General features: G+C 44.8%; 1 protein-coding gene and 1 long non-coding RNA gene across 2 annotated transcripts in view; both read left to right on the top strand.

Annotated features, from left to right (window-relative positions):
- Positions 1 to 27,457, top strand: part of CNTN5 (contactin 5) — a 1,198,205-nt gene that overhangs the window by 868,052 nt on the left and 302,696 nt on the right. Inside the window, exon 10 of the mRNA XM_083170083.1 lies at positions 25,854 to 25,956. Coding sequence (XP_083026209.1) covers positions 25,854 to 25,956 — 103 coding nt within the window. The remainder of the gene's footprint in view (positions 1 to 25,853; positions 25,957 to 27,457) is intronic.
- On the top strand, positions 23,486 to 24,751 carry LOC146058095 (uncharacterized). The gene is made up of 2 exons (XR_014469817.1): positions 23,486 to 23,621; positions 24,574 to 24,751. It is a non-coding gene; the product is annotated as an uncharacterized LOC146058095 (long non-coding RNA).

Raw genomic sequence — 27,457 nt, 5'->3', positions numbered from 1 at the left:
GCACGGAGAAATGCCCGTGTGGTCTGAGGTTGCGGGAGCTGCCTGACCACTCGGTCCTGCGACCATCGAATGATGGGGGAGGTTCCCTGAGATGGAGGAGGTGTATTCATGAGAAATACACTTGCGGTCCGTTCGGACAGCTTCTTCCCGCATTCGGACGGAGTGAGCGATCCGTACGAAAGGTGGGGTTTAGGACGCACGGTCCTGGCCGCATATTCGGCTCCGTCCGCACAGACCAGAATAAGGCCCTATATGTGGACAGACTGCAAAGGACCACAGGAGGTGTGTGTTATGTTATTTTCTTTCTATTGGTTCCCATGAATGGGTGTGTGAATGGGCCACAAAGTGCATTGCTTTGCCCAGGGCCTACAATGCAATAAGACATATTGGTAATTAATATAAAGTCATTTGAATTTGAGACCAGTGGAGATGACAATACATTAGGTTATTTGGAATTCACATGATTTGTATGCATGGATATGGAATGAAAAGTATTTACCAATGATATACTGTATATAGCCTAGGTATAAACACCTTCCACTTTATACGATTGATTTAGCTAAACAGGAAAATGTGTTTCACAAAGGTGCATGCACGAGAATCCGTCATCCTGTTACATGGGGGCTGGGCCATGTCTTATTGGGAAATGGAAAAGTCCCTAGGGTGCACCCAATGCTTCTGAAGTACAGGCCACCCATTGCCTCTCTCCCTTCCGTCCCCTAATAACACCCTTTCATGCCCCTGTACAACTGTCCCTGATATGCATACGTACCACTGGTAAGAACACACATTATTCTCGCACCTTGACCACAGTGGGTTCCATTCCTATCAGTTAAGATCAGGACAATATGGCTACAGTTCACCAACTTTGGGCAATTGAAGCTTGAAAAAAATATTGGAAGATAAAGTATTATGAATTGTGCAGCTACATTTAGATGGTAGGGTCAGAATTTGGTGTACACATGTTAATTCATGGATCCACCAGGCTTTGTGTCAACAGCTCAGGCTTGCTGTGGTGTATTAGGGGTGGGGAACACTTTCCTGGCATCCCTTAATACCAACTGTTAATGGCATTGTCTACATAATTATTGTTGCTGGCTAAGTGCATCCCTTAATGTGCACCTTCTACCCATCTTCTAAAGGCTACTTCAAGCAGCATAATAAACCAATGTTCTCCATAGGCCTCCACAGTCATCAGATCTTTGTCCATTACGTCATCTTTAGGATGTGGTGGAACAGGAGTTTGGCTGTTTACCCCACAAATCAGTTTTTTTACTGTGTGATGCTATGAAGTCAGCATGGACCAGAGTCACTAAAGAATGGTTCTAGAACCTTAATAAATCCATTCCACAAGTAATTCTGGTGGTTCCTTCTGAGTACTAGAAGGGCTGAAACCATGGAACATCAGTCAAAACTAAGATACAGTATCACATCATTGGTAAAGGCAAACAAAAATAGATTAAATAATGATCTACAAAGATAAAAAAACAATAGGCAATAGCATTTCTTAAATCGGTACAAAAAGAAGAAAAGGGCGGAGACTGGGTGGATCTGTAAAGCGATAACTGTGTTTCAATGGAATTTTTGAGAATAGGGCCTTATTTAAGGACTAGAGATTAGCGGTGTGGATTTCAGTAGAAAAAATAAAAAGCGGGTAATTTTTTTGACAAATTAATTTATTTTCTGCGCCCTTCAGAGGGCCATCTCACAAAATAGCCATGTGCCGCAGTGTGAACAGCTGTGTCTAGACTCCCACCAGTGCACCCTCTGCGTCCTTGCTGTGTGAAAGTACACAGACACACAGTAATTCACTCCACTTGATTTTAGAACCGCTCTGAGCTTGTGGAGATCAAGGCCCTTATTCAGTTCTGATCGCAGTACAAATGTGTTCTCAAAATAGGCAAAACCATGTGCACTGCAGGTGGGGCAGATGTAACATGTGCAGAGAGAGTTAAATTTGGGTGGGGTGTGTGTTGAAACTGAAATCTAAATTGCAGTGTATAAATAATGCAGCCAGTATTTACCCTGCACATAAATAAAATTACTCACACAAATCTAACTCTCTCTATACATGTTACATCTGCCGCACCTGCAGTGCACATGGTTTTGCCCATTTTGAGAAAAAAATTGTACTGCGATCAGACCGGAATAAGGGCCCAAGTTCTATGATTGATTTAATCCACCAATGAGGCTAAGGTAAGTTTAGTGATCAAATTTAAAGTTTTACGCTGCACCTAAGGCTATGTTTCTTTCTTCCCACATACCTAAAGGCACATTCAGTTTGCCAAAACATTGCTTGGGACGTTTGGTAGAGTAGATACTGTACAGTAGGCATTGGGTGCACCATAAACTCACCATCGGGTATCCTCCCAGTTTACACCTTGCCTGTTGACAAACCTAAACACAACCTTAACTCTAAACTTAAATTACTTAACCTAAAATAAGACAGAGACACACATGCTGGCGTTTCAAAATTTATTTTGACAACTAAAACTATGACTATAAATGGTGGCGGCACTAAAGAACAGTCACTATAGGAAAGGTGGGGTTAAAGATCACTTAAGCATACATACATCACTGGTGATCACTCTCCCTGGTCAGCCACCAGGCCTGGTGGTGATGGCCATCCCCTGGACAGAAGCATGGCCCATGACAATCGATGTCGAGGGAGAGTGCACCCCACTACCTACAAACACACAGAGTTCTTAAAGAATGACCGTTCTTTACTGCCGCCGGAGAAGAAGAGAAAAAGGAGGGCAGGGTGGGTGGGGCTTCTTCAGACAGAGGGTTTGTCACTATAACTCGTGATCCCTTCCTACCTTGTCTAGAACCCTCCTCCTGCTCTGATAGGCCTTGTGCCCATCCTCATTAACATACATGTGACCAACAGCACTGTGTAACCTGTGAAGAACCCTCAGTGGTTTATGCCCCTTCAGGCTTAATCAGCCCTCTGTGTTTCTTTATCTTCCAACCAGATTGCAATTATATTTTTCGTAGTTGGTTGTAGAAAATTATGACAATGATCTGATGGATTGCTATGGGTTACTGCAACTAAATGTAAGGAGGAGGGTATTCAATGCCCGCTGATATTTCCAATTTTTTTAAAAATCGTCCATTTTAAACAATAGGTCGAATTACATTTAATCTATTCAATGTTATTTCCGATCTTCAGGCTTTCGGAAATATTCCAAAAGCCGAAAAGACGTGGATCGTCGAATCCTTGCCTTTCTTTTGTCGTAAATGGCCTCGAATTCGACAGTTAAGCAGCCTTTTCTGACAATGCAGATTTGACCTTAAAATAGTTGAATCAGCAGCGGCAAGTCCCGACCGGGAATTGAATAGGTCCTGGCCGATATTTTCTGCTGTCGAAAATATATGCCAGGATTGAATGCCCCCTAAATTTCCTTTTATCTTGAGTAATCAGCCACAATGACTGTTTGTTTTTCAGGTTAAGTACACCTAGCTAATAGTTATCCATATATACTGTGTCCATTTCACAGTATCCTGACCTTTAACACACCAGTGTTCCCCAAGGGCCCTGGTAGTATAGTTTTACAACCAAGTTATTAGCCAGGAAGATAAGAAATCGGTAATAAAAGTCCTAAACTGTAGTAAAAACTTCAAGCGTCTCAGTAAGCTAAATCGAAATGACCAAACGTATACATCTAAGTCATAGCACAGATAAAACACACATTTATGTTTCTCCTATTTTATACAAAGAACACAACAAGGATACCTGGCCAAAAAGGTTTTGTTTGGCTACAGAAGGGAATATACTACTCAGGGTCAATTTTATTGTACAATTGATAAAAATCCATTTAAATACCTATTGGGTTTGGGCAGGGCCGCCGAAAGGTGTGCCAGGCCCTGGTAAAATGGGGGGGGGGCTAATCACTGGAGGCGTGTCCACCGCCGCGATTAGGTCATGCCCCCAAAATTATTATGGGGAGAGAGAAACAACCCTCTAACCTGGCGGGGGGGGGGGGGTGTTATTATCCCCCCACCCTTTCAGCAGCAGCAGCACACACCTACAGCATGTGATGTGCTGACAGCAAGCTCAGCATGAGCTCTCACGCTGTCAGTGAGACGCTCATGCTGAGCCTGCTGTCAGCACATCACATGCTGCACGTGTGTGACACTGCTGCTGCCGCCTGGGAGGGATGTAGGAGGAGGGTGTTGGACCAGGGCCCCCACCGGGCCCGTCCAGCAAGCCCAGGCCCGGGTAATTAGTACCCCCCCCCCCCCCTCTCGGTGGCCCTGGGTTTGGGGCTATATTACACACATACAAACAGATCATTTTTTAATATTCATTTTCAGATTTTTAGTTGGTAAAGGGCAGATCTACTATGAAACTAATGAAGCTACAGGGCCCCCAATCGATAAGGGGCCCTGAAGCAATTTATAAGTGTTTTAAGTGTATGTTATTAAAATAAGGGTATTTTACTGATGCTGGATGCACGATGCTTAGTACCTCGGGAGCTGCTGGGAGTTGTAGTCTAGCCCTTTTGATTACACTCTGTAAATATTGTGAAACGTGGATCTATTTTCCACTACAATTCCCGACAGCCTGCCGAACTTCTCTGTGACATGCTGAGGAATGGTGGAGCCTGAGAGGGCCCGTCCTAGGAAGGAAGCTGGGCGCAATGACAGGGAAGAAGGAGCTTGGGAGGAGCTTGCGCTCAGTGGTGTGTTCTGTCAGGTGTTTATTAAAGAAAGAGGTGTTCTCAGGTGATTAATCGAGTTTGGGTTCTGCAAGGTAATTATTGAAGGGGACAAAGCTGTGAGAGTTACAGAGGGTACACACGGTGAGATAAGCACTCTTTTTGTATTCAATTTTGATAAAGGGGTGCACACACGCTCCGATTTTTACAGGTTTTCGATTCCATTTTGCTTATAGAAACAAAATCGAATTATAATCAAATGTTTTTAAGATGCTTTCGAGCTGCATTCAATTTGATGCGCCCTCCCATTCTCTCTACATCAGGGTTGCCTACCCTCCCGGAATGGCCGGGAGGGTCCCGAAAATCGGGTCCCCCTCAAGGCCCCCCGGAAAGGTGGGCAATCCTCCCGGAATCCTGGGCACCCCCGCTTAGCCTCCTGATTGCCGCTATTTCCCTCCTGCCCTTAAACGCCATTAGCGTTTAAATAACCCTATCTGCTGATCTCCACTGTGGGGGCGGGGCTAACGTGTTGCAAACGTGTCATTATAGCCCCGTCCCCTCCACGGAGATAGGCAAGACGAGTTATTTCCCATCCTGGGGCGGGGCTTAATGATGTCACACTCAAGCCCCGCCCCCCAAAGTCATGCTGAAAGTCTCCTCTCCGGGCTTCTCCCGGAGAGGCGACTTCAAAAGTCGGCAACCCTGCTATACATTGAAAAGAAAAATAGACTGTGTAGACAAGGAAATATCAATGTAAATCAAATTCATTATCGAAATACTGACTGCTTTATTTTTACACTGCAATATACTGTAGATATCACTTTGAAGTAAAACCCCACCCAAATCTAATTCTCTCTGCACAAGTTACATCTGCCCCACCTGCAGTGCACATGGTGTTGTCCATTTGAGAAGGAATTTGCCTTTGCGAGTGAACCAGAATAATGGCCACTGAGCATTGCAGAATGGGGTTCTGTGGTCGGCGACCATCGAATGATGGGGGAGGTTCCCACAGATGGAGGAGGTGTTCACATGAAAAATAAACTCGTGGTCCGTTCGGTCGGTGTCTTACCACATACGGACGATGTGAGCGATCTGTACGGAAGGCGGGGCTAAGAACACTCGGTTCCTGTCCGACAGATTCAACTAGAATAAGGGCCCATGTGCACTGCAGGGAGGCAGATGTAAAATGTGCAGAGAGAATTAGATTTGGGTGAGTTATTTTGTTTCTGTGCAGGGTAAATACTGGCTGCTTTATTTTTACACTGGAATATAGATATCACTTTGAAGTAAAACCCCACACAAATCTAATTCTCTCTGCACAAGTTACATCTGCCCCACCTGCAGTGCACATGGTGTTGTCCATTTGAGAAGGAATTTGCCTTTGCGAGTGAACCAGAATTATGGCCACTGAGCATTGCAGAATGGGGTTCTGTGGTTCCGTGGAATGGAAAAGCCACAGTGGAATGCAATTTTGCAGCTCTGGAGAACAACCACGATTTCATTAGATCGTACCACGATTTTTCCCACCTTCTATAATATGGAAAGGATTAGTCTGACACCCACTGAATACATTTGTTTATAGTCGAACGGTATAATTAGGGAATCAGTTTCATAATCACATACAACACGCTAGCCGGCAGTGTTTAAAATAGACCAGAACAATATTTGCATTTGTTTTCTAATGAATCATTTATAAGCAACAATACAAAGTGAATTCTATGACTAAACATGTAGCATGTGGAATGGAAGCGGTGTGGGACTAGAATCTGGGTACCGTTTTGTATTTAATTATTCACCGCCTGTTAGTGAATTTACTCCTGAGCAGGACCGGTATTTATTACCCGGCTGTAATATGGTTACTGGTGCCGTAGATCGGGCCAATGCTGACCGTTCCGATGTTCTGTGGATCAGCTGACTTTCCATAGAATCACTATGCAAAGAGAAAGTACATACATCTCCATATAGCCACAAATCAATAGTGTCTACCTTGTGCCCGACCTGGATGTAATATGGGCTGACATTTACTAAATAAGTTATGGAGAACCATGCCCATAGGATAACTGTGCTGACAGTGTGTCACTTATGTTTAAGTGTACATTTCCTGCGCTTCTACACTCATCTGAGACTTGTCATTGTCACTAACTTTATATCCAAGCTCCTGTTGTGTGGAGAATTAGAAATTGGGTCATCGTATGATATCACCTTTCCTAAGTCCAGGAAAGTAACCCCATGCTTCACTTATTGTACAGTCTAATGTACAGACAGGTGCCTACTGTATGCGCCTCAGTGGTATGCAGCAGTGTTACCCTCGTCCCCGCCCCCCCAGTGCCTGATTAACCAATACGCTGATTAGGCTGCAGCCTAGGACACCAGGTCTGGGGGTCTGGGGGGCATCTTGCAAGCCACAGCCGAAAAATAATGTTAAGGCCTAATTTATTTCATGCTTGTTAGCCATCACCTGGCCCGATGTACTGTGGGGGGGGGGGTAAAGTTCTTAAGGTGACTGTCAGACGCCTGTACCAGTGTAACTTACTGATGGAGCCATTACTTTGTGTACATTGTGCTACAGCGCCAGCTGTAGGCCACAAGCATTAGATCCCCAGTAGTATAAGGTGTACAGGTGGGGTGCCGGACGGGGTCCCGACAGTCGGGATACCAACAAGCATTTACCCGACGTCGGGATCACGACTCAAAACACCAACAGCTGGGTTCCCGACAGCCACCCGCTATTTTCCCTCGTTGGGGTCCACGACCCCCATAGAAGGAGAATAGAATAGGTGGCTCGCGTAGCTGATACAGTGAAGTAGTGTGCCGCGACAACCAATCAGCTTTCAAATAACAAGGGCATTCTACACAGATGGAGCCCTCCTCATTTAGCCGGTTAATTGGATTAAGTGAGTAATAGGATTACTATGCTAATCCCCTACTGTATTGTTCTATGTATTGTATTGCAGCTGAGAACAATAGGATAGCCATGGCTAGCCATGGTGAGCCATGACCTAAGGAACAAAGTTGATAGGGGCTCCAACTGTGTGTAGCAACTGATAAGTGGCTATGACTCACTTCTCTATTATCACTGCTTCATACATCTACTACCAATTCCATTATTGCACACTAACACTGCTGTATTGTAAATGCTCATTGCCGGTGCTTGGTCCTGTTCCCTTATTGAGTCTGGTCTTCACAAAACAAAACATTGCATATGCATTGATATACAACAGGCATGCTGCACTATACCGAATGACAGTTTCCACCTGTTTCTGTCAACCAGGGTGCCAACAGGTTACAGGTAAAATTAAAGGGGCATGGCCTCCCTCAGGGGGGTGTGTCCACAGGGAGGCATGATCACACCCCTCTGAAGAAAAACAACAACTTTGTTTGGATGGGCCGGCGCTAGTGGGAGTGCAGGCGGCATTGCGCACCACCACAGGGAAAGAGTGGCTGCCTCTCTCTCTCCCCCCAGCTCAGCACACAGCACCGAGCAACGTTTGTTGAGCTCGACAAAAAGGCTCTGTTGCAGCGCCGGCGGGCTGTCATCTATCTCCCGCTAGGTAGGATGGGCGCTAGATGTAAGAGGCCAAACACTGTACGTGATTAGGATTTTTCCAGCACCTTCCATGTCCTCTCTTTTTTTTCACATTTTACCGTTCAGGTTTTGACACGTAACAGCATTTTTTTTAATTTGAAATAATAAATGGAAGTGTTTCCAATGAACAAAGCAGTGACATTTCTCACGGACGTCTGTGCTCTGACTATCAAAGGGAACATTTGTTACAAAGGCAGAGATTAATAAGACTGCAAGCAGCAGAATGATTCCGTTTGGAAAACAAATCTAAAGGAGTAAGATAAATTCACCATGCCGAAAAAGTCTGTGGGGACAAAACAAGTTGTAGATGTGATAATCTATTTAAACTGTGAAATGCTGAAGACACAGAAGAAAGATCCGATGCACAGGCGCTTCCACTGCAAACAGTAGGGGACGGGGGATCGAATGCAAAACAGATCATACAGTACGGAGCGAACTGGAAAACAAATATTTCACAATGGCCTGAAGGGGAAAAGAACGGAACATCACAGAGTCTTTCTTCTCTAGTTGGCAAAATGATTTTATTTCTGGAGTTATGTGCTATTAATCCAAAATATGTGCCAGGTGTTTATGTAGGCATACGTTAAGAGCGGTCTGATAAAACAATGGTCTATTAAAGTATTGTTTTTTCCAAACCACATGAAAAGAGAAAGACTGAAGGTCACTTTGTCATGCATCACAAGTACATTCATGCACAGTCATTGTGATTGACGTGACTGATCATCCCTTGCACTCAGGCTATTTGCAATGACTCTTATTGAGCTTGAAGAAGCTACCTGTTGAGATTACCATGACTGCACACAGATATTAGTACAGGTCGGGTCTCCCTTATCTGTGTATTACAAAAACCGAAATATTAGAAAAGCTGTGGTTTTTCCAAATATTTCAGGGTCTTTTTTTCCCCCCACCCTTTTTCTTTCATATTTACCTCGTCCCTCGATGTCCAGGGCAGCCTTCAGGATTCTCTTCAGCGGTACTAGTAGCTGCAGATGGAGCACCTCTCTTCCTTGGCCAGGGATCGCCGAATGTCCTCGCTGGCAATCGCCGGCGCAGAGGCGCTCGATCTGTCTGGGACACGCGTGCGTCTCACATGTACACGCGTCCAAGTTTCAGGATGGCGCTGCTGTGGGTCCCTGCTCGTCTCCACTTCAGGGAGACGGGCAGGGATAGGGGGGGCGGTGGGGCGGCAAGGGGCACCGGGGGAGGCGGCGGGGACCCATAACCATGGGGCGTGCGAGCGTCTCGTGCACGCGAGCGCCCCTGGCGGGAGCCGGCCAGCTGATGGGGGCTGGTGATTCTATCCTGCAAGGACGAGGGCTACTACATCTGTATGTTTGTGGTGCTGGACAGTGATGATACAGATGTACCAGTAACTCTGTCTGGGGTGCTGGACAGTGGTAATACAGATGTACCAGTAGCTCTGTCCATGGTGCTGGACAGTGGTAATATAGATGTACCAGTAGCTCTGTCCATGGTGCTGGTCAGTGGTAATACAGATGTACCAGTAGCTCTGTCCATGGTGCTGGACAGTGGTAATATAGATGTACCAGTAGCTCTGTCCATGGTGCTGGTCAGTGGTAATACAGATGTACCAGTAGCTCTGTCCATGGTGCTGGACAGTGGTAATATAGATGTACCAGTAGCTCTGTCCATGGTGCTGGTCAGTGGTAATACAGATGTACCAGTGACTATGGGCCTTATTCAAGTTCACTCTTTCTGACAAAATCCTTCTTAGATGGACAAAACCATGTGCACTGCAGGGGGCAGATGTAACATGTGCAGATAGAAATAGATTTGGTGATTTTTTGGTGATTCTTTGCAGGGTAAATACTAGCTGCTTTATTTTAACACTGCAATATAGATCTCACTTTGAAGTAAAACCCCACCCAAATCTAATTAGATCTGCACAAGTTACATCTGCCCCCCTGCAGTGCATATGGTTTTGTCCATCTAAGAAGGATTTTGTCTGAACTCGAATAAGGCCCTCTGTCTGTGGTGCTGGACAGTGGTAATACAGATGTACAATACCAGTAGCTATATCTCTGGTGCTGGACATTGGTATGCTACATGTGTGTTATACATGTGTGTATACAGTGCATAACCTATGGCAGAACAATATTGAAACATTGTTTTGTGTCAGTATGAATAATTGTCGCAGCCAGATACCTTATTTATGGATTGGGAAGTAACCCACTTTTCACTATTTAAATAATAGAAACATATTTTATCTTTATTACTGCATTCTATGAAATGTTGATGTTTATGTATTTAATACCCCTGTGCCGCATTCCATGTCTTTATCCGTACTCCAAAGTGGTAATTTTTGTTTTAGCAGGTCAAATAGGTATCAAGGCTCCCTATAATGTACAATATAGACTTTACGCATATGGGGCTGTATTCGGCTTGGGTATAAGTCAGAGAAGTTGCAGCTGACCGCGAGTAGAAAGCCGTTTCCCTTACAGAAATAGAAAACGTTCCAGGCACATTTGCAATTGTATCACTCATCGCCATCCACTCGCAGATCCATATGTATATCCCAGGAACATCGAAGCATCTTTGCCATCTGAGCAAATGTTAGAAGGTCTGAGGATTCCACTAATCAGTGAGTGAGACAGGCTGATGTCAGAGAACCACCCTAAAAAGGTCTGGGCATCCCTTTCACATGCAAAATGTGAACAGTATGCATGCAGTCATTCAATAATCGCTTAATTTGAAAATTAGCGATCCGTGCTGAATTAGACCCATAAGGAGTCCCAAAAATTGACTGAAAAATACTAGCAAGCTATTATTATAGTACTGTATGTGGAGAAGAGTTTGTCTCTCATTTGCCTGCCACAAGCAGAAACGGATTACAGCAGAGAAAGAAGTGATCTGACTAAGTACAGTTAACAATTTGCTTTTCTTTTTAAAGTTATACATTGTATGGTAAATAACACCACCAAAATTTTACCCATTATTGGTGGGTGCTGGGAGGAAAAGACCAGCCCATCGCTACTTGCATTGGCATCAGTACATGATGTACAGTATGTGTAGACAAGCAACAATGTAAATGGACTGTTCTACAGTGTAACATCTCTTCCCCAGATGAGACACACATGCTCTTGTTTTTCCCTTTTTTCCCCACTGTGAAGTTAAAATATCCTTAATTAAATGAAACACTGTAGATCAGGCATGTCCAAACTGTGGCGTCCTCCAGCTGTTGTGAAACTACACATCCCAGCATGCCTTGCCATAGTTTTAGCATTCCCTAATAGCAAAACTGTGGCAAGGCATGATGGGACTTTTGGTTTCACAAAATCTGGAGGGCCACAGTTTGGACATGCCTGCTGTAGATTATTTTAAATGTATTCTTTTTGAGACCTTTTTTTTTTACATGATTCTAATTAGTTTAGCAAATGGAAAATAAGTGTATTTATTAAAATGAGAGTGCTGTTGAAGATGGGATGTTGCCCATAGTAACCAACCAGAATCTATTTATTATTTATGTAGCACCTTCTAGAAGATAATACATAGAATTTGATTGTTGCCAATAGCAACATCCCATCTTCAATATAACTCACATCTTAGTACATTGACCTCTTTTGTTTTGGGTTGTTTAATAAGCACTGAAGTGATTGCTAGTGCTGCTTGATGGATGTTAGTACAGTAACCTGGGAAGACAATTCATCACTTGCATTGGAAAAAGCTCCACAGTGGTTTCTGCTCTTAAGCTGGGGATAATAATAATAATAATAATAATAATAATAATAATAAATGTGACTCTTTGAAAATAATTTGCTCCTACAGTACATGGCTGCAGGAAGTAACCTAGTCATGCCTAACATGTTATGAGTATACAGTCAGTACCTAGCAGGACCTCTTATGAGATGGAGTGGACCTATATGCTAGCCCTGCTGTGGGAACTTTAGGAAGATATCTATTTGTTCTCCCTACCAAATGGTCGGGAGAAACAAGACAGACTAGTCCCCTGTCCAAGGGCATTACTAGAACCAAGCGGGCGCTTTAGCAAAATCTTGATAGCCCGCCCCCCCCCCCCCCCCCCCTCACCATTGTTAATACAATTTCCCTTAAGAAGGCAGGAGAGAGAGAGAGACAAAGATGGTGTCTGGGAAAGAGGGTGTTTCCTGGAAAAAGAGGGAAATACAAAGAGGATGGAGAGGGTGTAAATGAGATAGGGAAAAGAAGGGGGAGAGACAGATTTAGGAATAGAGGGTGTCAGAGAGACAGAGTGGGAGGAGCGAAAGAAAGGGAGGGGTGCAAGCATTAGTGAGAGAGCGTGTCAAGGAGGGTAGGAGGAAAGAGAGGGAAGCAAGAAAAGGAATGTCATGGAGAGAGAGTGGGTGTCAGGGAAAGAGAGATCGTCAGAGGGGAGAGTGTTTTTGAGAGAGATTGTGTCACAGAGATAGACAGTGTCACTTAGGGCCTTATTTTGGTTCACTCTTTCTGACAAAATACTTCTTAGATGGACAAAACCATGTGCACTGCAGGGGGGCAGATGTAACATGTGCAGAGAGAATTAGATTTGGGTGAGTAATTTTGTTTCTGTGCAGGGTAAATACTGACTGCTTTATTTTTACACTTCAATATAGATCTCACTTTGACGTAAAACCCCACCCAAATCTAAATCTCTCTGCACATTTTGCATATGCTCCCCTTCAGTGCACATGGTTTTGTCCATCTAAGAAGGATTTTGTCAGAAAGAGTGAACCAAAATAGGGCCCTTAAAGACAGTTTCAGGAAGCAAGAGAGTGAGAGTCAGGGAGAGGGAAAAGAGGAAGCGGGAGCAAGCAGGAGAGACACTACTAGGACAAGTAGGACAGAGGGGCATAGACAGACCGGAGACTGGGGCACGGACAGACAGAGTACCTTATGGGTGCATAGAGTAATAGATGGACAGAATGGGCAAAGATGGACAGAAGGACATGGGGGCATAGTAGTACAATACATATATCTAAGGATGCCAATCCTGGGATTTCAGGATCAAAATGCACATGTGCAGTATATCCCTTTCTGCCGAGCAGCGCTGAGCACCAGCATTGCTTGCTCAAGCACTGCCTGGCAAAACATGTTGTGCCACTGCGCACCATGATGTTACAGATCACCTGTGCAGCCACACATTGGCTGCCCCCTCTGTCTGCCCGCTAAAGGACTGCTTCTAAGCAGTTCTCCGCATGGGTGTGGTGTCAAGGAGGACAATACCAGGATACAGGTTTTGAAAAAATGGCCTAGGTTTGGCCTCCCTACAAATATCCAGAGGTCAAATTGGGAACTTTTATTGGCCCAGGACAAAAATCTCAACAAAACTAACCTCATTTAAATAGCACTAAATAAATTGTAGGAGTGGCCCAACACATGCAGATGTGGCCATCCTCATCTAGCCCTTTAATAGGATTAAGTGCGCCAGAGCTGTTGGAATCCTCTGCTACTCCCCTTCTGTATTGTTCTATGTATGGTATTGCAGCTGAGAACAATAGGGCTTGGTGAGCCATGGCTATCCAGAGAAGGCTAGCTGGGAAGGGCTCCATCTTTATATATGTGGGAGTGTACTTAGGAGAAAGACACACAGAAGAGAGCAGGGGGACAGGCTGTCACCTGCAAGGAAAGGGGGAGCACAGGCACACAGGAATCAGCAGGGCGAGGGGGGACAGACTGTCACCTGCAAGGATGGGAAGGGGGGCTACCCAGGCACACAGGAAGGAGCAGGGGGCAGGCTTTCACATGCAAGGGGGGGAAGGGTTCCAGGCACATGGGAAGGAGCAGGGGGGGGGGGGGGCAGCACACACAGGTGGGAGTATTGGGGCAGACTGTCACCTGCAAGGAGGGGTGGAATCACAGACTCAGACAGGTGGGAGCAGGGGGGGCTGAAACCTGCTAGGAGGGGTGGGTCACAGCCACACACACAGGTGGGAGCAGGACGGGGGTCACAGGCACACACGAGTGAGAAGGGTGACGCAGGATACAGTTGAGGGGGGGTGCAAGCAGCCTGGGAGTGGTGAAGATGAGGGCCAAACATGTGATGTGCTGCAGGATGGGGGATGGGGGCGAAGCAGCAGTACATCGCCCTAACCCCGCCCGGTTACCTGCTTGGGTTTAGGAGCCATCCTCTGGTCACTGGGTGTGTAACCCAGCGGCCATCCGGCTCCATGCTGCGCTGCCTGGGGTAAGATGCTGGAGAGGAGCGCTGACTTTCCCTCCCAAGTCCCTGCGGCCGTGCACTGCACAATGTTACAGAAAAGGAGAGACTGCTCCTCATGTGAAGGAGCCGCCTGGCGCTTCCAGTTTATGTTCCAGCATGGGGGGGGGGGGGCTGCAGAGATATCAGTGTATGGGGCCCCATCCTGTAATTTATTATACTGTGAATGTAAAGCTCTCACGAGCAGGGCCCTCTCTCCTCATGTGCCTTTCTTAGAATATTTAAGCCTCTGCCACCCTAAATTGTATTGTACTGTAATTCGTTATCTGTTTTTGCTCATTTCTGTATTGTTTGGTGCTGCGGAACCTTTGTGACGCCATATAAACAATAATAATAATAATAACAATATGGACAGTCAAATTCTGTATGTAAGGGTGCATGCTAGATACCCAATCTACTGTAGCTCAGACTATTATAGTATTTGCAGGTTACTCAGCACCAATAAATAACTGGGGTACTACTGTATTAGTAAGCCTCCTTCCTAATATAAATTACTTAATCAGAAATCTGGTCCTCTGATGTTATTTGGGGACTGGTTTACTGTGGCACATCGTTTTCACACAGCATCTTGATCAGTGTTTGCCCAGACAATGAGGCTAGGAGAAATTACACCGAGAAGTAGATAAATAAATAAATAGGCTTCACATGAGTCTTCGTTCTAATTCCTCCTAATTGGTTTGGGATGTGAGCACACACTAATCTAACAAGCTGCCAGTTATTTACTCCAGTAAATCAGACCCTCGGTTTTAACTGATATTTCTCCGTAAACAATTGAAGGAATTCTTTGTTTATTGTAGATTTAATTAAATGTACAACATTTTCTAGGTGATGTATAGTTAGCAAACTGACAATCAATAAGCCAGTGGCCAATCATTGTACAGTATAACGCCGCTACAAGCCCTGTGCCTTTATATTACCATGATGTTTTTGAATAAATGTAACAAACGATGTTCAAGAACACAATTTTCTGTATTCTTATGAAAACGATAATACCTTTCATCATTCCAAATAAACTATTTTAGAGCAACTAGAGTAAGATATGTCTGTTGATGTATTGCTAATAAGCCGTCTAACCTCAGTAATACTCGAAGAATTACAGTCTTTTTGGTATAAACATTTGGCCGTATAATCCAAGAAATTGTACTTGAGCGTTTTAGTACTTAGCACCTAGAGGGAAAAGCTCTTGTTTATCACGCTGGTATCACAATTCTGCTGCCTGTACCCTTTCCACTGAATAAATCCGAAAATCTCTAATAACTTCATATTTCTGGGTTTTTTTCCAAGCTGGATTTCTAATTTGATCTTCCTTACAGCAGTTGTTATTATTAAACTGATTTATATTGTAGTTAGACACTCTTTTTTTCTCTTTATCAGCCATTCCTTTCTACTTTAAGAAAAGGTTTTTTTTTATTTGTTTTTTTTAAATTGGCTTATTTACCCTCAAGCCCGTAAGTGTATTACATCCAATGTCTTATACATACATACGGTTCCTCGTCATCATAGTCCCATAAGAGATACTGACTGTCTCATGCACATAGGTTAGGCTAACTTTCTGCCTGTGCATATGTTTTATAAACTGAAATAAACATAGAAAAATATGCCACATTTAGTGTTGGATGTGTGGATTTTCTTATGTGTAATATAATTATTTAAATCAGTATGTGCAATAAAATCTGGTATTAGGGGTATTTTTCACTTTTTTTCTCTTTATGCATATAAGGGAAGGGCACAATAATGGCGTCTTAATTGCAGAAAAACTAGACCTGGTGGCATCCTAGATACTCCTTTTAGAAGCTATGGTTAGATGTAGCAAATCTTATAGTGGGGCATTTAGAGAAGTTTTCCAAAGTAACTAATCAGATTATATATGTCACTGATCTAATATACTCTATAAAATCACAGGTACAATACAACTTTTTAGTGTCTGTGGCCAGTTTTTCTACATGTTCTCTTTAGGGTGATGTGATTAAAGGGTATTCGGAAGATCTTCTGGTTATGGTGAATATTTATGATTTGTTTAGTTTTAATTTTCTGTTTAAAAGCACAAAATGAAAATGCTTTTTGTAAATTCAATTAAATGTATCTAACATTGGACTAGATTCAGTAAAGCAAAGAAAGCAAGTGATTTTGTGTCTGGATCACATCATGTTGCACTTCAAGGGGAGCAAATGCATTTATATTGATTCTGTGAAGGGTAAATACCGGCTGCTTCTGCATGTAGCCAACAGATTTTAGACAGCTCTATTCTAACATTGCAATTTACATTTCAGTTTGAACACACCCCAACCAAATCTAACTCTATCTGTGCATGTTACATCTGCCCCATCTGCAGTGCTGCACGCTTTTGCCAATTTTAGGCCCTTATTCTGATTGACGCGGACTTTACCGCATACTTTCGGATCGCGTCTTTTCGGCGTCTGCGCATGCGTGGAGAACACAACGCGCATGTGCCACGCCTTGACTCCGTACCAGTTCGGCCAAATCCCGTACAAAACTGTTCCCCGCAATCAGTCGGGAAATATGGGCGTATTATGGGCGTCATGCGGAATGTCACATGGGCGTAGTTTCAAAGTGGGCAAAACGGGGCGGAAACATGGGCGGACACGGGGGAGTACACTTATGTTGGGGGGCGTACATTCGGATAGCACTCCGAATGCACGCGATCAAAAAGGGAAGAAATGTGCGGTGTCCACAAGTGTACTATTGCTTTGCGGACACCACTCGTTCATGCGGTAGGCGAACGTACGCCTAATGACTACAAGCATTAACACCTGAACCCAATAGAATCTACTCCTTTACTCATTACTCACTAATAGGCCGCTTGTCAGTGCTTTAATTGAAACCATTGCTGCTTCAAGGAACCCTTACTAAACACCCACATATCCTGTACTTGTCAGACACTTTAAAACTGCTAACAATGGACATGACAGAATATTAATACTAGCAATACACATGTGTATTCGACATGTACTCATGAAACCACACATTTTTGGGTAAAGTAAAAAAAATTATTTCTATACATGTCACAGTCAATGCCACTGTGATGCAATGACCAAAAAATACAAAATCCAAAAAATAAACAACATGGCAGGAATGTAGCAAAATAAATAATAATACAAAACAAATATAATTGCACACAGATGGACTCCAGCACCTCCTATGTGCCACTGCACATGCAGCCAGTGGGAAATGAGGATGCTGCTGGCCCTTCTACAGCAGGGCAACCTGCACCTGACCATTCTACAGCAGGGCAACCTACACCTGGCCCTTCTGCAGCAGGCCAACCTGCAGCTGGCTCATATGCACCATCAGCAGAATCATTTGGAACACAACCGGGGACTTCACAAGATAGTACCATGGCCATCACTTCAAGTACAGCTGACAGTAATGGCAGGCAAAAGAGGGCAACAGGGGAACCAAAAAGGACATATGAAGCAAGGGCTCATCTGGTTACCCTCAGCACGTGATTGGACACAAGAAGCTGACACACACAGCACAATGGAAGATTTGGGACCACATAACGGTGGAGATTAATGCAGCCACAAGTTCATTTGCGACCACGTTTGGCCTTGGTAGGCTCCTTGGCCTGTGCAGCAGCTCTTCGGGGACGGCCAGATGCTGGGGCAGGTGGAGCAGATGATGTTGAGGGGTTGGCTGGTCTACCCCTCCTGCCAGCAGGGAGTGTTGCCGGTGGTAATGCACCAGAAACGGATGACATTAGGACCCTGTTGCTGGTAACCAGCTCCACCATAAGCTCATTATGGTGGAGGAGGAGATCATTTTGGCGGGTGGCTTGCTCGGCCAGCACCTGAGCACTTGCAGCCATGGCCTGATGTGACTCAGCCATGGCCTGCATGCTCGCAGCGATGGCCTGCTGGGTGCTGACCAAGCTCGCCAGGATCTCCTCGGTCCTATGCATCCGTTCTGATGCCAAGTCTCCCTGCTGGTTGATGTCCCCAAGCATCTGTGCCAAGGCGGCCAAATCGGCTTGGGCCGATGGCTGCTGCTGCACAGGCCTACCACTGGGGCCAGGTGGCACGGACTCCTCCACCTCCTGAGCAGAGTCGGCACCAAGCGGTGGGGTGTCTGTGGAAAAAGATAAACACAATTAGGAGACATTCTAAGATAATTACTTGCACAAGTTTATGGCATGACCAATATTTACCTTCCAGCAAAGACGCAAACACTTCAGCTGGGGCCTCGCTATCCATCGTGCTCACCCCCCTGATCTCCTCAACTGATATACAGCTCTCGGCCATCAACTCCAGGGGGGTGAGCTCTAGCCCTGATGGCATGGGCCCGGCCCCAGATGTCTGGCTGTGTTCCCACCGCTTGGTCATCTTCCTCTTCAGGTTGGTTTTGAAGTCCTGCCACCTGCAATGTAAGTTGACATATTAATACATGTCACTCCAGATGTTAGCTGTTGCAGCCATTGCTCTGTGCTACATATTACGACATGTGATTAATGTCCAAAAGATAATATTACATGCAACTATGATATCCACCGTTACAATACACATTCACAATCACCCTACTCTAACTCTCACCGAAATAACATGGCAATAATGTATGTGTATCGTAACAACCTCACGGGCCATTTGCTAAATCCATCTAAGCATCAATTCAATCATTACTTGGCTATTACTGGGCACATGTATCACAAAACAACTTGCCTCTTCTTCACATGGTCCGTCTCACGAACTTGTGGCGCTACTTCATTAATCTCTGCCGTTATCTGTTCCCAAATCTTCCATCTGCGTGTGTGTGTCAGCTTCTCCGATGGACACTCAATCCAATCACGTGCTCGGGGAACCAGGATGGCAAGCTCCTGTGCTTCATATGCCTTATTTTTTTTGGGTGGTTCCTCTGTTGCCCTGGCTCTCCCCTTGCCACGTCCTTGGCCACGCCCCCTGTCACGTGTCGCTGCACTTGAAGTGCTGGCCATGGTACTACCTTGTGAAGTCCCCGGTTGTGTTCCAATCAATTCTGCTGATGGTGCATATGAGCCAGCTGCAGGTTGGCCTGCTGCAGAAGGGCCAGGTGTAGGTTGCCCTGCTGTAGAATGGTCAGGTGCAGGTTGCCCTGCTGTAGAAGGTCCAGCAGCCTCCTCATTACCCACTGGCCGCATGTGCAGTGGCACATAGGTGGTGCTGGAGTCCATCTGGTCAAATAGTTGCTGCAGATCTGGGTCCACCTCTGGTTGTGATCCAGACATGTTAGCAACAACATGGTCACCTTCTAATACACCTTTATATACTGTTTGTGTATCCTGTTTGGCGGACATCAGCGGCAGCTGCGTTCCGTGCGTGAGCGTACGTCGCTGTTTTTTCGCGCCGCATACGGTGGCGGAAATTCCATTGTGTAAAACCTGGCGAAAGTTCTACATGAAATACTGGGCACCAATGCTAACATTGCATAGAATCTTCTGATACACCTGTGACTATTGCACAATACACATGCTATTTGCTAGCATGACATGACATTTGATTCATGACTACTGTGGTATTGTGGCGTTTGATTGCAAGCTAAAAGTAGCCCAATCCCTTAGATAATCCAGGCCACAAGTCATGCAATACTCATCTCTACTGTTATAGACCACACATGTGAGAGCCCTATAAATAGTGACTTGCTGCTAGAATCATTTGTCTCCAGATCTGGACTTGTCAGGGTCTAAGGTAAGCTCTTCCATGCTCCTTGTAGATATGATATCCATTAAAAATGTAAGTGTATGAATGTATGCACCATTGCCTCACTGACTACAGATTGTTGGGCCAGCAAAGTGCGTGTAGCATTATTGCAACATGTCACATGTTCACTATTTCACTCACAGGTCTTAAACCTGTGTGGGTTCATCTATTGCAGGACAACATGTCCCAGCAATAGATGAAATGTCTCATAGTACATGATGTCGGCAAAAAATGCTGACACCTTTATCTGAGTGTTTTGGACGGTGTGTATTGAGTTCATATTATTGTGTCATCATTATAGAGTCAAATGGATCTGAGGGATTTCACGGGGCGGCCATCTATTGTACGTATTGAAGGCTACAAATCTATTTGTAGTGGGATATGGCCATTATGTGCATAGGTGCATCAGTATTTACGTTCATTTCTTTATAGGTTGCTGAAGCAATGATGCGCTACATGGAGAGGAGGCTAAGGGCACTTGCGGCTCTCCCCACTCGTCGGCCAAGGAGGCCAGGACGTGCTAGAATCTATCGCACACGGGTGACTCTGTTTGCTATGCCCGATGATGAGGTACTTACTAGGTACCGGTTACCGCCACATGTCATTCTGGATCTGCTCACCTTAATTCAGAGCGATCTGGAACCTCTACACGGGATCACGACAGCAATTCCGCCTCACACACAGCTGCTGGCGGTGTTGCATTTCTGCGCCTCAGGATCATTCCAACAAGTAGTGGCAGTACTTGCTGGAATATCTCAGCCGGCCTTCTGCCGAATCCTGAGGCGTGTGACGTCGGCCATGTTCAGGCGCAAGGGGCACTTCATGGCCATGACATTTGCCACCGAGACCCTGCGCAGAAGCCAGCAGGCCTTCCATCAAATTGCTGGCTTCCCTAATGTGATAGGGGCTGTGGATGGCACCCATGTACCATTTGTGCCTCCATCTCGAAGTGAGAAGATATATAGGAACCGCAAATTGTTCCACTCACTGAACATGATGGTGGTATGTGGCCCATCCATGGAAATTCTCGCCTTCAACTCGAAGTTTCCCGGAAGTGCCCATGACTCTCATGTCATCCGACAAACCGGGATATGGCAAAGACTCCAAGAGCTGGAAGGCCGTGATGCGTGGGTTCTGGGTGACTCCGGTTACCCATGTACGCCCTGGCTACTTACGCCGTACAGCTACCCAGCACCGGGCCCACAGGAGGCATTCAATCGGGCGCATGTTGCCACCAGGCAAGTGGTGGAGCGCTCAATTGGCCTTTTAAAAGGTCGATTTAGAGTGCTCCACCGCACTGGTGGTGACTTACAATATGCGCCTCAAATGGTGTCGAGGATCGTGGGCCTGTGTATATTTTTCCACAACATTGCTGTGCGGCGTGAGATACCCTTTGATGAGTGGGAGGTACCATCTGAGCCGCAAGATCCGCCCATGCGCCCATCCCGCGCCCCTGAATGCCGGAGGGGATACCAGCTGCGGGACTCTGTGGCGCAAAGATACTTCAGGTACATGTTATCGAGTTGACAGAACACACCAATTTTAGTCAAAATCAGCCCTTCAAATAAGTACAGTGTGTTAGTTGTCAGTGTTACAAAACTAAAATTAGCCAGCCTGCCCTCCTAATGGCAAAGAAATAGGAGATATTTATCATATGTGCTTAGTTTTGGGGGAAGTTCAATATAGGTGCTAATTATTATACCTTGTACAAGGGATCTTATGTGTTTGTTATATCTTCATTATTGTAGTTGATACTATCCCTGATGACTGGTGAGTACATTGATTTATTCTCTAATGTGTTGGGGATTTTTTCCTGTGTTGATGTATGATTTGTTTGCAGATATATATATATATATATATATATATATATATATATATATATATGATATTTGAATTTATTCACATGTTTCAACATTTCAAGGAGCAGGCACCCAGGCAGGCAGGCAGGCAGGCAGGCAGGCAGGGCTGGTGTATAATGCTGGTCTCAGGATACCTGCAAGTATGTGTATGTGTCTTTTACACATAAATGTACGCATACACATAGATGCATAGAGTAAGTAATGCTAACTACAGCTATGCGTTGCTAAGCTATAGCACGCGTTGCTTGGCGGAGCGAGGCGTCATTGGATTTGCTAAGTGCATACACACTGTGTTTTATATATATATCAGATTTGTTCATTGCCATACATCAGCACTACTGTTTTGAAGGCATGCGAATTTGTCACCATTTGTGTTGGCGCAGAGACGCTGTTCATGTAAAGATGAACAATAAAGTTATTAACACAAATAACTGTGATCAACCAATGCCACCACCTGATTGGTTGATAGATGCCATTGTTAACATGGCGGAGACACGAAGGGCAGACCCCTTTACACATGCGGAGCTGAGGGTTCTGGTCTCCGTCATGGAGACAAGGCTGGGCCGTGCGGGGCCCTTTATCACTAACCGCCATAAGCGGAGGGCCTATGCTGCGGCAGGGCGCCGTATTTACGCCCGCACTCGGGTGCGGAGGTCCCTCGGGCAGCTCGAGAGGCGGTGGTCGGACCTCCGCAGGCGCCAGCCCCAGCTCTTGCAGCAAATCAGGGGCGAAATTGCTGATTGTGAGTATTTTAGCTATGAAATTTCGCACTTACAACATAGCATATATAAACAATAACATGTGTCTCATGATAAGTGGGTGTCCATGGGTTTAAAAGTCCATAGACTGTTATGTGTGCTTCTTCCTGGTTAACATGCAGTCATGTGGCTTTTATATGTAATGACATAGCATTGAGGATTCTGATGCATACAATGTGCCAGATCTAATATGTGTTACACATTGATAAATGCCAGGGTTGTAATGTTTGAACAAATTACTAACAATCACATAATAATTTAAATGTCACATTTTTGAGTCCATTAACAGTAAGGAGCTACTTGCCTGCATCGTTTGCCATCATTATCACCCTTCCATGTATGTCTTGTTATGGATTAATACATGTGCCCCAATGACCCGACATTGACCATGATTTTTTTTTCTACCACACAGCACGAGCCCGAGCCCGACAGGCCCGTGAAGAGGCCGAGGCAGACCTGGCCCAGGAGGAGGCCCAAGACCCTGAGGAGGAGGTGGCGGCAAGGGTGGAGGAGGAGGAGGAAGTGGAGGAGGAGGAAATGTTGGAGGAGATGGTGGAGGAGGTGGTGGAGGAGGAGGAGGTGCCTGAGGAGGTGGTGGTGGAGGAGGTGGAAGAGGAGTTGGTGGCAGAGGAGGAGGTGTTGGTGGCGGAGGAGGAGGTGGAGGAGGAGGTGGTGGTGGTGGAGGAGGAGGTGGAGGAGGAGGAGGTGGAGGAGGAGGAGGAGGTGGAGGAGGAGGTGCTTGTGGCGGAGGAGGTGGACGTGGTCATGGTGGCAGAGGAGCTGGCGGAGGAGGGGGCTGAGGAGGCCACGGTTGCCCCAGAGGATTCCAATTCCGAGGGGGAGGAGGCGTGCCAAGCCCCGGAGTCCCAGCAGATCGGTATGTTTACATAATGCATCATTCATGAAGTAGTTGTACTGGTATTTGTTATGTAGCACTGGTGATTAAAAATTTTGTTCCAATACTATTCATATAGACCCCAAAGTGGGTAGCTACAGATACAGGTACGGGTTAGATGGGGTGTCCAAGGCATCCCTTTCATCCAGGACACCTCTCAATTACACAGGTTTGTGGGATGGGTTGGAGCTCCATTTTGACTGCCACATAACCGTTGTAGTTAAACAGGATCCTGGAGTAAAGGGATGAGTGGATCATTTGTGGATTAAATTCACCTGCTGCAATCGTAGATTATGACCCATCAAATAGTGGAATCTATATTGTTGGTGAATGTTATTTATAAACTCTAGGATGTATGCTATAAATGGAGTATGGCCCGGCCTACCTTGGAATGGAGTCAGAAGTTGCCAGTGTCCCAGGAGCCTCCTCTACCTAAACACCCCCTGTAGTTCAGATTGTTTTTTTGCCCTCACAGAATTGTAGGTTGGTTTAGACAGAATTATGATTTTGAGGATGTGTACTGTGCATTCCTGACATTTGCATAACTCCCATGCCACGAACCATCACTGAACTTAGACTGAGCAGATTGTGACAAGTTCTTATTGACGGAGGCCATGACATGCTTGTCATTGGTTAGTCATGGGTGGGTTGTGACTGAGAAGAAACACTATGACTGTTATGTCTTCTGCAGAGTAAAGGGTAGAGGCAAAAAAAGACAGTATGTAGTAAATAAGTTTGCATGTATGTATTATGTATGTGTCATATCTATTTATCTATGTGTGTCTCTATCTCTCTACATAGATAGATATATATATATATATATATATATATATACACACACATGTCACCTAGCATTTGTGCAATTTATGTCGCAGTATGTGAAATGTATGCATGAATAACATGACTAATTTTTGCCCCTTTGACATGCCCACAGATGACACCACACCGGCAGATGAGGGGGTGCGTGGGGCCCTCCTGCGGGCGGAGCACCACTTGAGGCTCCTGCTAGCCGACCTGCAGGACCTCAGAGATCTGCTGATTTAATTTATTATTTGATATTTTTTTATTTATATGTTCATTGTGTTTTCTAATAAATTGTTTATGCAAGTTCACAGTTGTTGGTTTTCTTTGCACATTAAACAGTATATGTGTAGATTGTTTATAATCTTTTACACAGGGTGTAATACAAACCATTGCACTTAAATTGCTGTAAGGGTTAATGTGTGCAATGCATGTGTTAGGCATGCTTGTAAGGATATATTGGCATTTAATTGATTCCAATTCCAAATAAGCAGTTTTTTATGAGGATAGGTAATTGAATAAGTGGGTCATGTGATGTCTTGCAGAAGATACTTAATAGTGGGTTGTTTGGCGTAAATACTCCGCTTACGGGCGGTAGCACCGCTTGGCTCCCGGTCGGATGCGGTATTTCCGAGCATACTCTGTAATACTCTGTAATACCGTGCATAATCGGAGTGTTTCTCCCGCACACGCATGGTTTGTATGTCCGTTAAAGAGTGAGTCCGTCCGAATGCGGAGGACACGTGGGCGTTTCTACGGACGATGGCCGCATGCGGCAAAACACCGTAGCGTGCGGACCGCTCCGTAAGAATGCGGGAATATCCGCACCGATCAGAATAAGGGCCTAAGTGATATTTTTGCTTCGCTAAGAAAACTGAATGAGGCCCACTGTATTATGACATCCAATTCTGCAATTCAATTTGATCCGAGCTCTCCAAAAATACTAAAATCCGCTCCACCCTCAACCTGACTTATTGTGCTCATGACTCCAATAGCTGTATGACTGCGTTATATGGTCTGTAATAGCAATCCCCCTTTTGCGAATCCTATCCAATGCATTCTCAATCCTAAATAAAATAATGCTGATGCGCTCAGGTCCTTGTGTTTACCCAGAGAGGATTGATGAAAATGTAATCACCCTTAAAAGTGTCTTTCAGCTCATCCCTGTTGCTCAGCATCTCCGCATACCAAGTCTATTGCGCTGAGCCGAAGTTTCAGCCAACAATATCAAATAGGAAAATGTGTGTGTGATATAAGATGCAATTCCATGTGAACGTTATTGGTTATTATCATCAGCCACATCGCTATCATCCTCCAATCATTTTTATGGGAGTGATTCACTCAATAACAGCTCTGAGCATGTAAAAAAAAGTGATATTAAGTTTATTTCTAAGACTACTTTTTATTTCCCAGGTGTGATGGGAGAATATGAGCCGAAAATTGAGGTCCACTTTCCTGACACTTTTACTGCAGCTAAGGGAACAACTGTCAGGATGGAGTGCTTCGCGCTTGGCAAGTAAGTACATATTTCTTTAAATTAGTAGCTATTGTTTATTAGTAGGTATGATATTTAATTTGTGTTTGGTCATCTAGCGGTAATCTTTATTTATCTCTGTATTATAGCGTTGCTCCTGGGCATACTCAAGCTGAGACAATACATTGAGTATGCGCCATAATCCTTATGAATCCCAACTGTTATTTACATCCCTTTGGTTGGTTATTAAAAGTCAGCTTTGTAAAGGAACGTGATACTTTCTCGGCATTAGATTGCTGCATCTCCTTTCGCTCCAAAGATTCATGGTCACTATATATATGGGACGTAGCGTAGGTGTTCTCGCGCACAGACAGAGCATGTTAGGGTGCATACACATTGTACAATTTTTTTGACCAATTTGGTTGAAAGACATTTCCATTGAACCCAGTGTCCTGGACGGAAGATGTTGACAAAAGATATTGACGACAGTCGAAAGAAGAAAGATCTAGCTACAGTTTATAGGCTCTTTTTGAAATATTAGAAATGGGGATAGTGGGAAGAAAATATTGCGCTAAACCTTCGCTGGGGGATATACTGGAAAGTGTGGGTCACCTACTCACACCAAAAAGTGAACAATATGGAAAGAAATTACCAGTTGTCCCCTTAGCGCTGGTTGGAAGTAAATTTCTTGTTTTCTTATTGGTTTACCCAAAAAGTAAAAACAGAAAAAAAGGGCACAATAGTGTAATACAGTTTTTTACAGTATTATTCACATATATGACACCGGTGATTAAACTGACTCGTACCATTTTCTTGTGTCTACTAAATTGTAGACATTAGCATTTTTGATAGGGAGCGGTCACGTCACCGATGGCTCAAATAGAATCTGTAACTCTTATTCATAGAAAAGAGAAGGTACTGGATAGTGTAATACAGTTTTATTTTCTATGACATGGATACAATTGATAAAAAGGTAGCAAGGTGGACTCTCACCAAAACGTGTGGTCCACACACATAGATGCAGACAATTGCGCAGATGTTTACAAATTGTATGTGGGGGGTTCCAGGCGTCCCTGATAGTCTCCCGGCAATGCAGTCCCACCAAGCTTCCTTACTCCAGCCGCCAACGCGTTTCGAAACTCACCGGTTTCTTTGTCAAGGCATATGGAGTGCAGTGTTCAATACCTATATTTATACTCCCTACATACATACCTATTTCCAGACATGGAGTTTCCTAACCTCTAATGTCCTATCCTAAGTACTAGCAATGATGTGAAGTCCGTATCAGGTTTGTTTTTAACCCGCAGGAACGCGTACATTACTTCCGCGTTCCACGTTACTTCACTTCCGGAAATGACTTTTGCGGTTCACTCCGCGTACTTCCGATTATTAGGACGTCCCAGATCTCTTAATTCTCCGCTGGATTGACGCCGGAAGTGACGTCTGCGGTTCATTCCGCAGCCTTCTGGTGTTATTATGCGGTCCATTCACCAGGATGTTCTGGCAGAAATACTAAACTTTGCGTTCCAGCTGCCGTTCTGTC

Source organism: Crinia signifera, chromosome 2, assembly GCF_055691185.1.
Source record: "Crinia signifera chromosome 2, ASM5569118v1, whole genome shotgun sequence".
NCBI lineage: Eukaryota > Metazoa > Chordata > Amphibia > Anura > Myobatrachidae > Crinia > Crinia signifera.
This window is presented reverse-complemented; position numbering and strand designations above follow the sequence as displayed.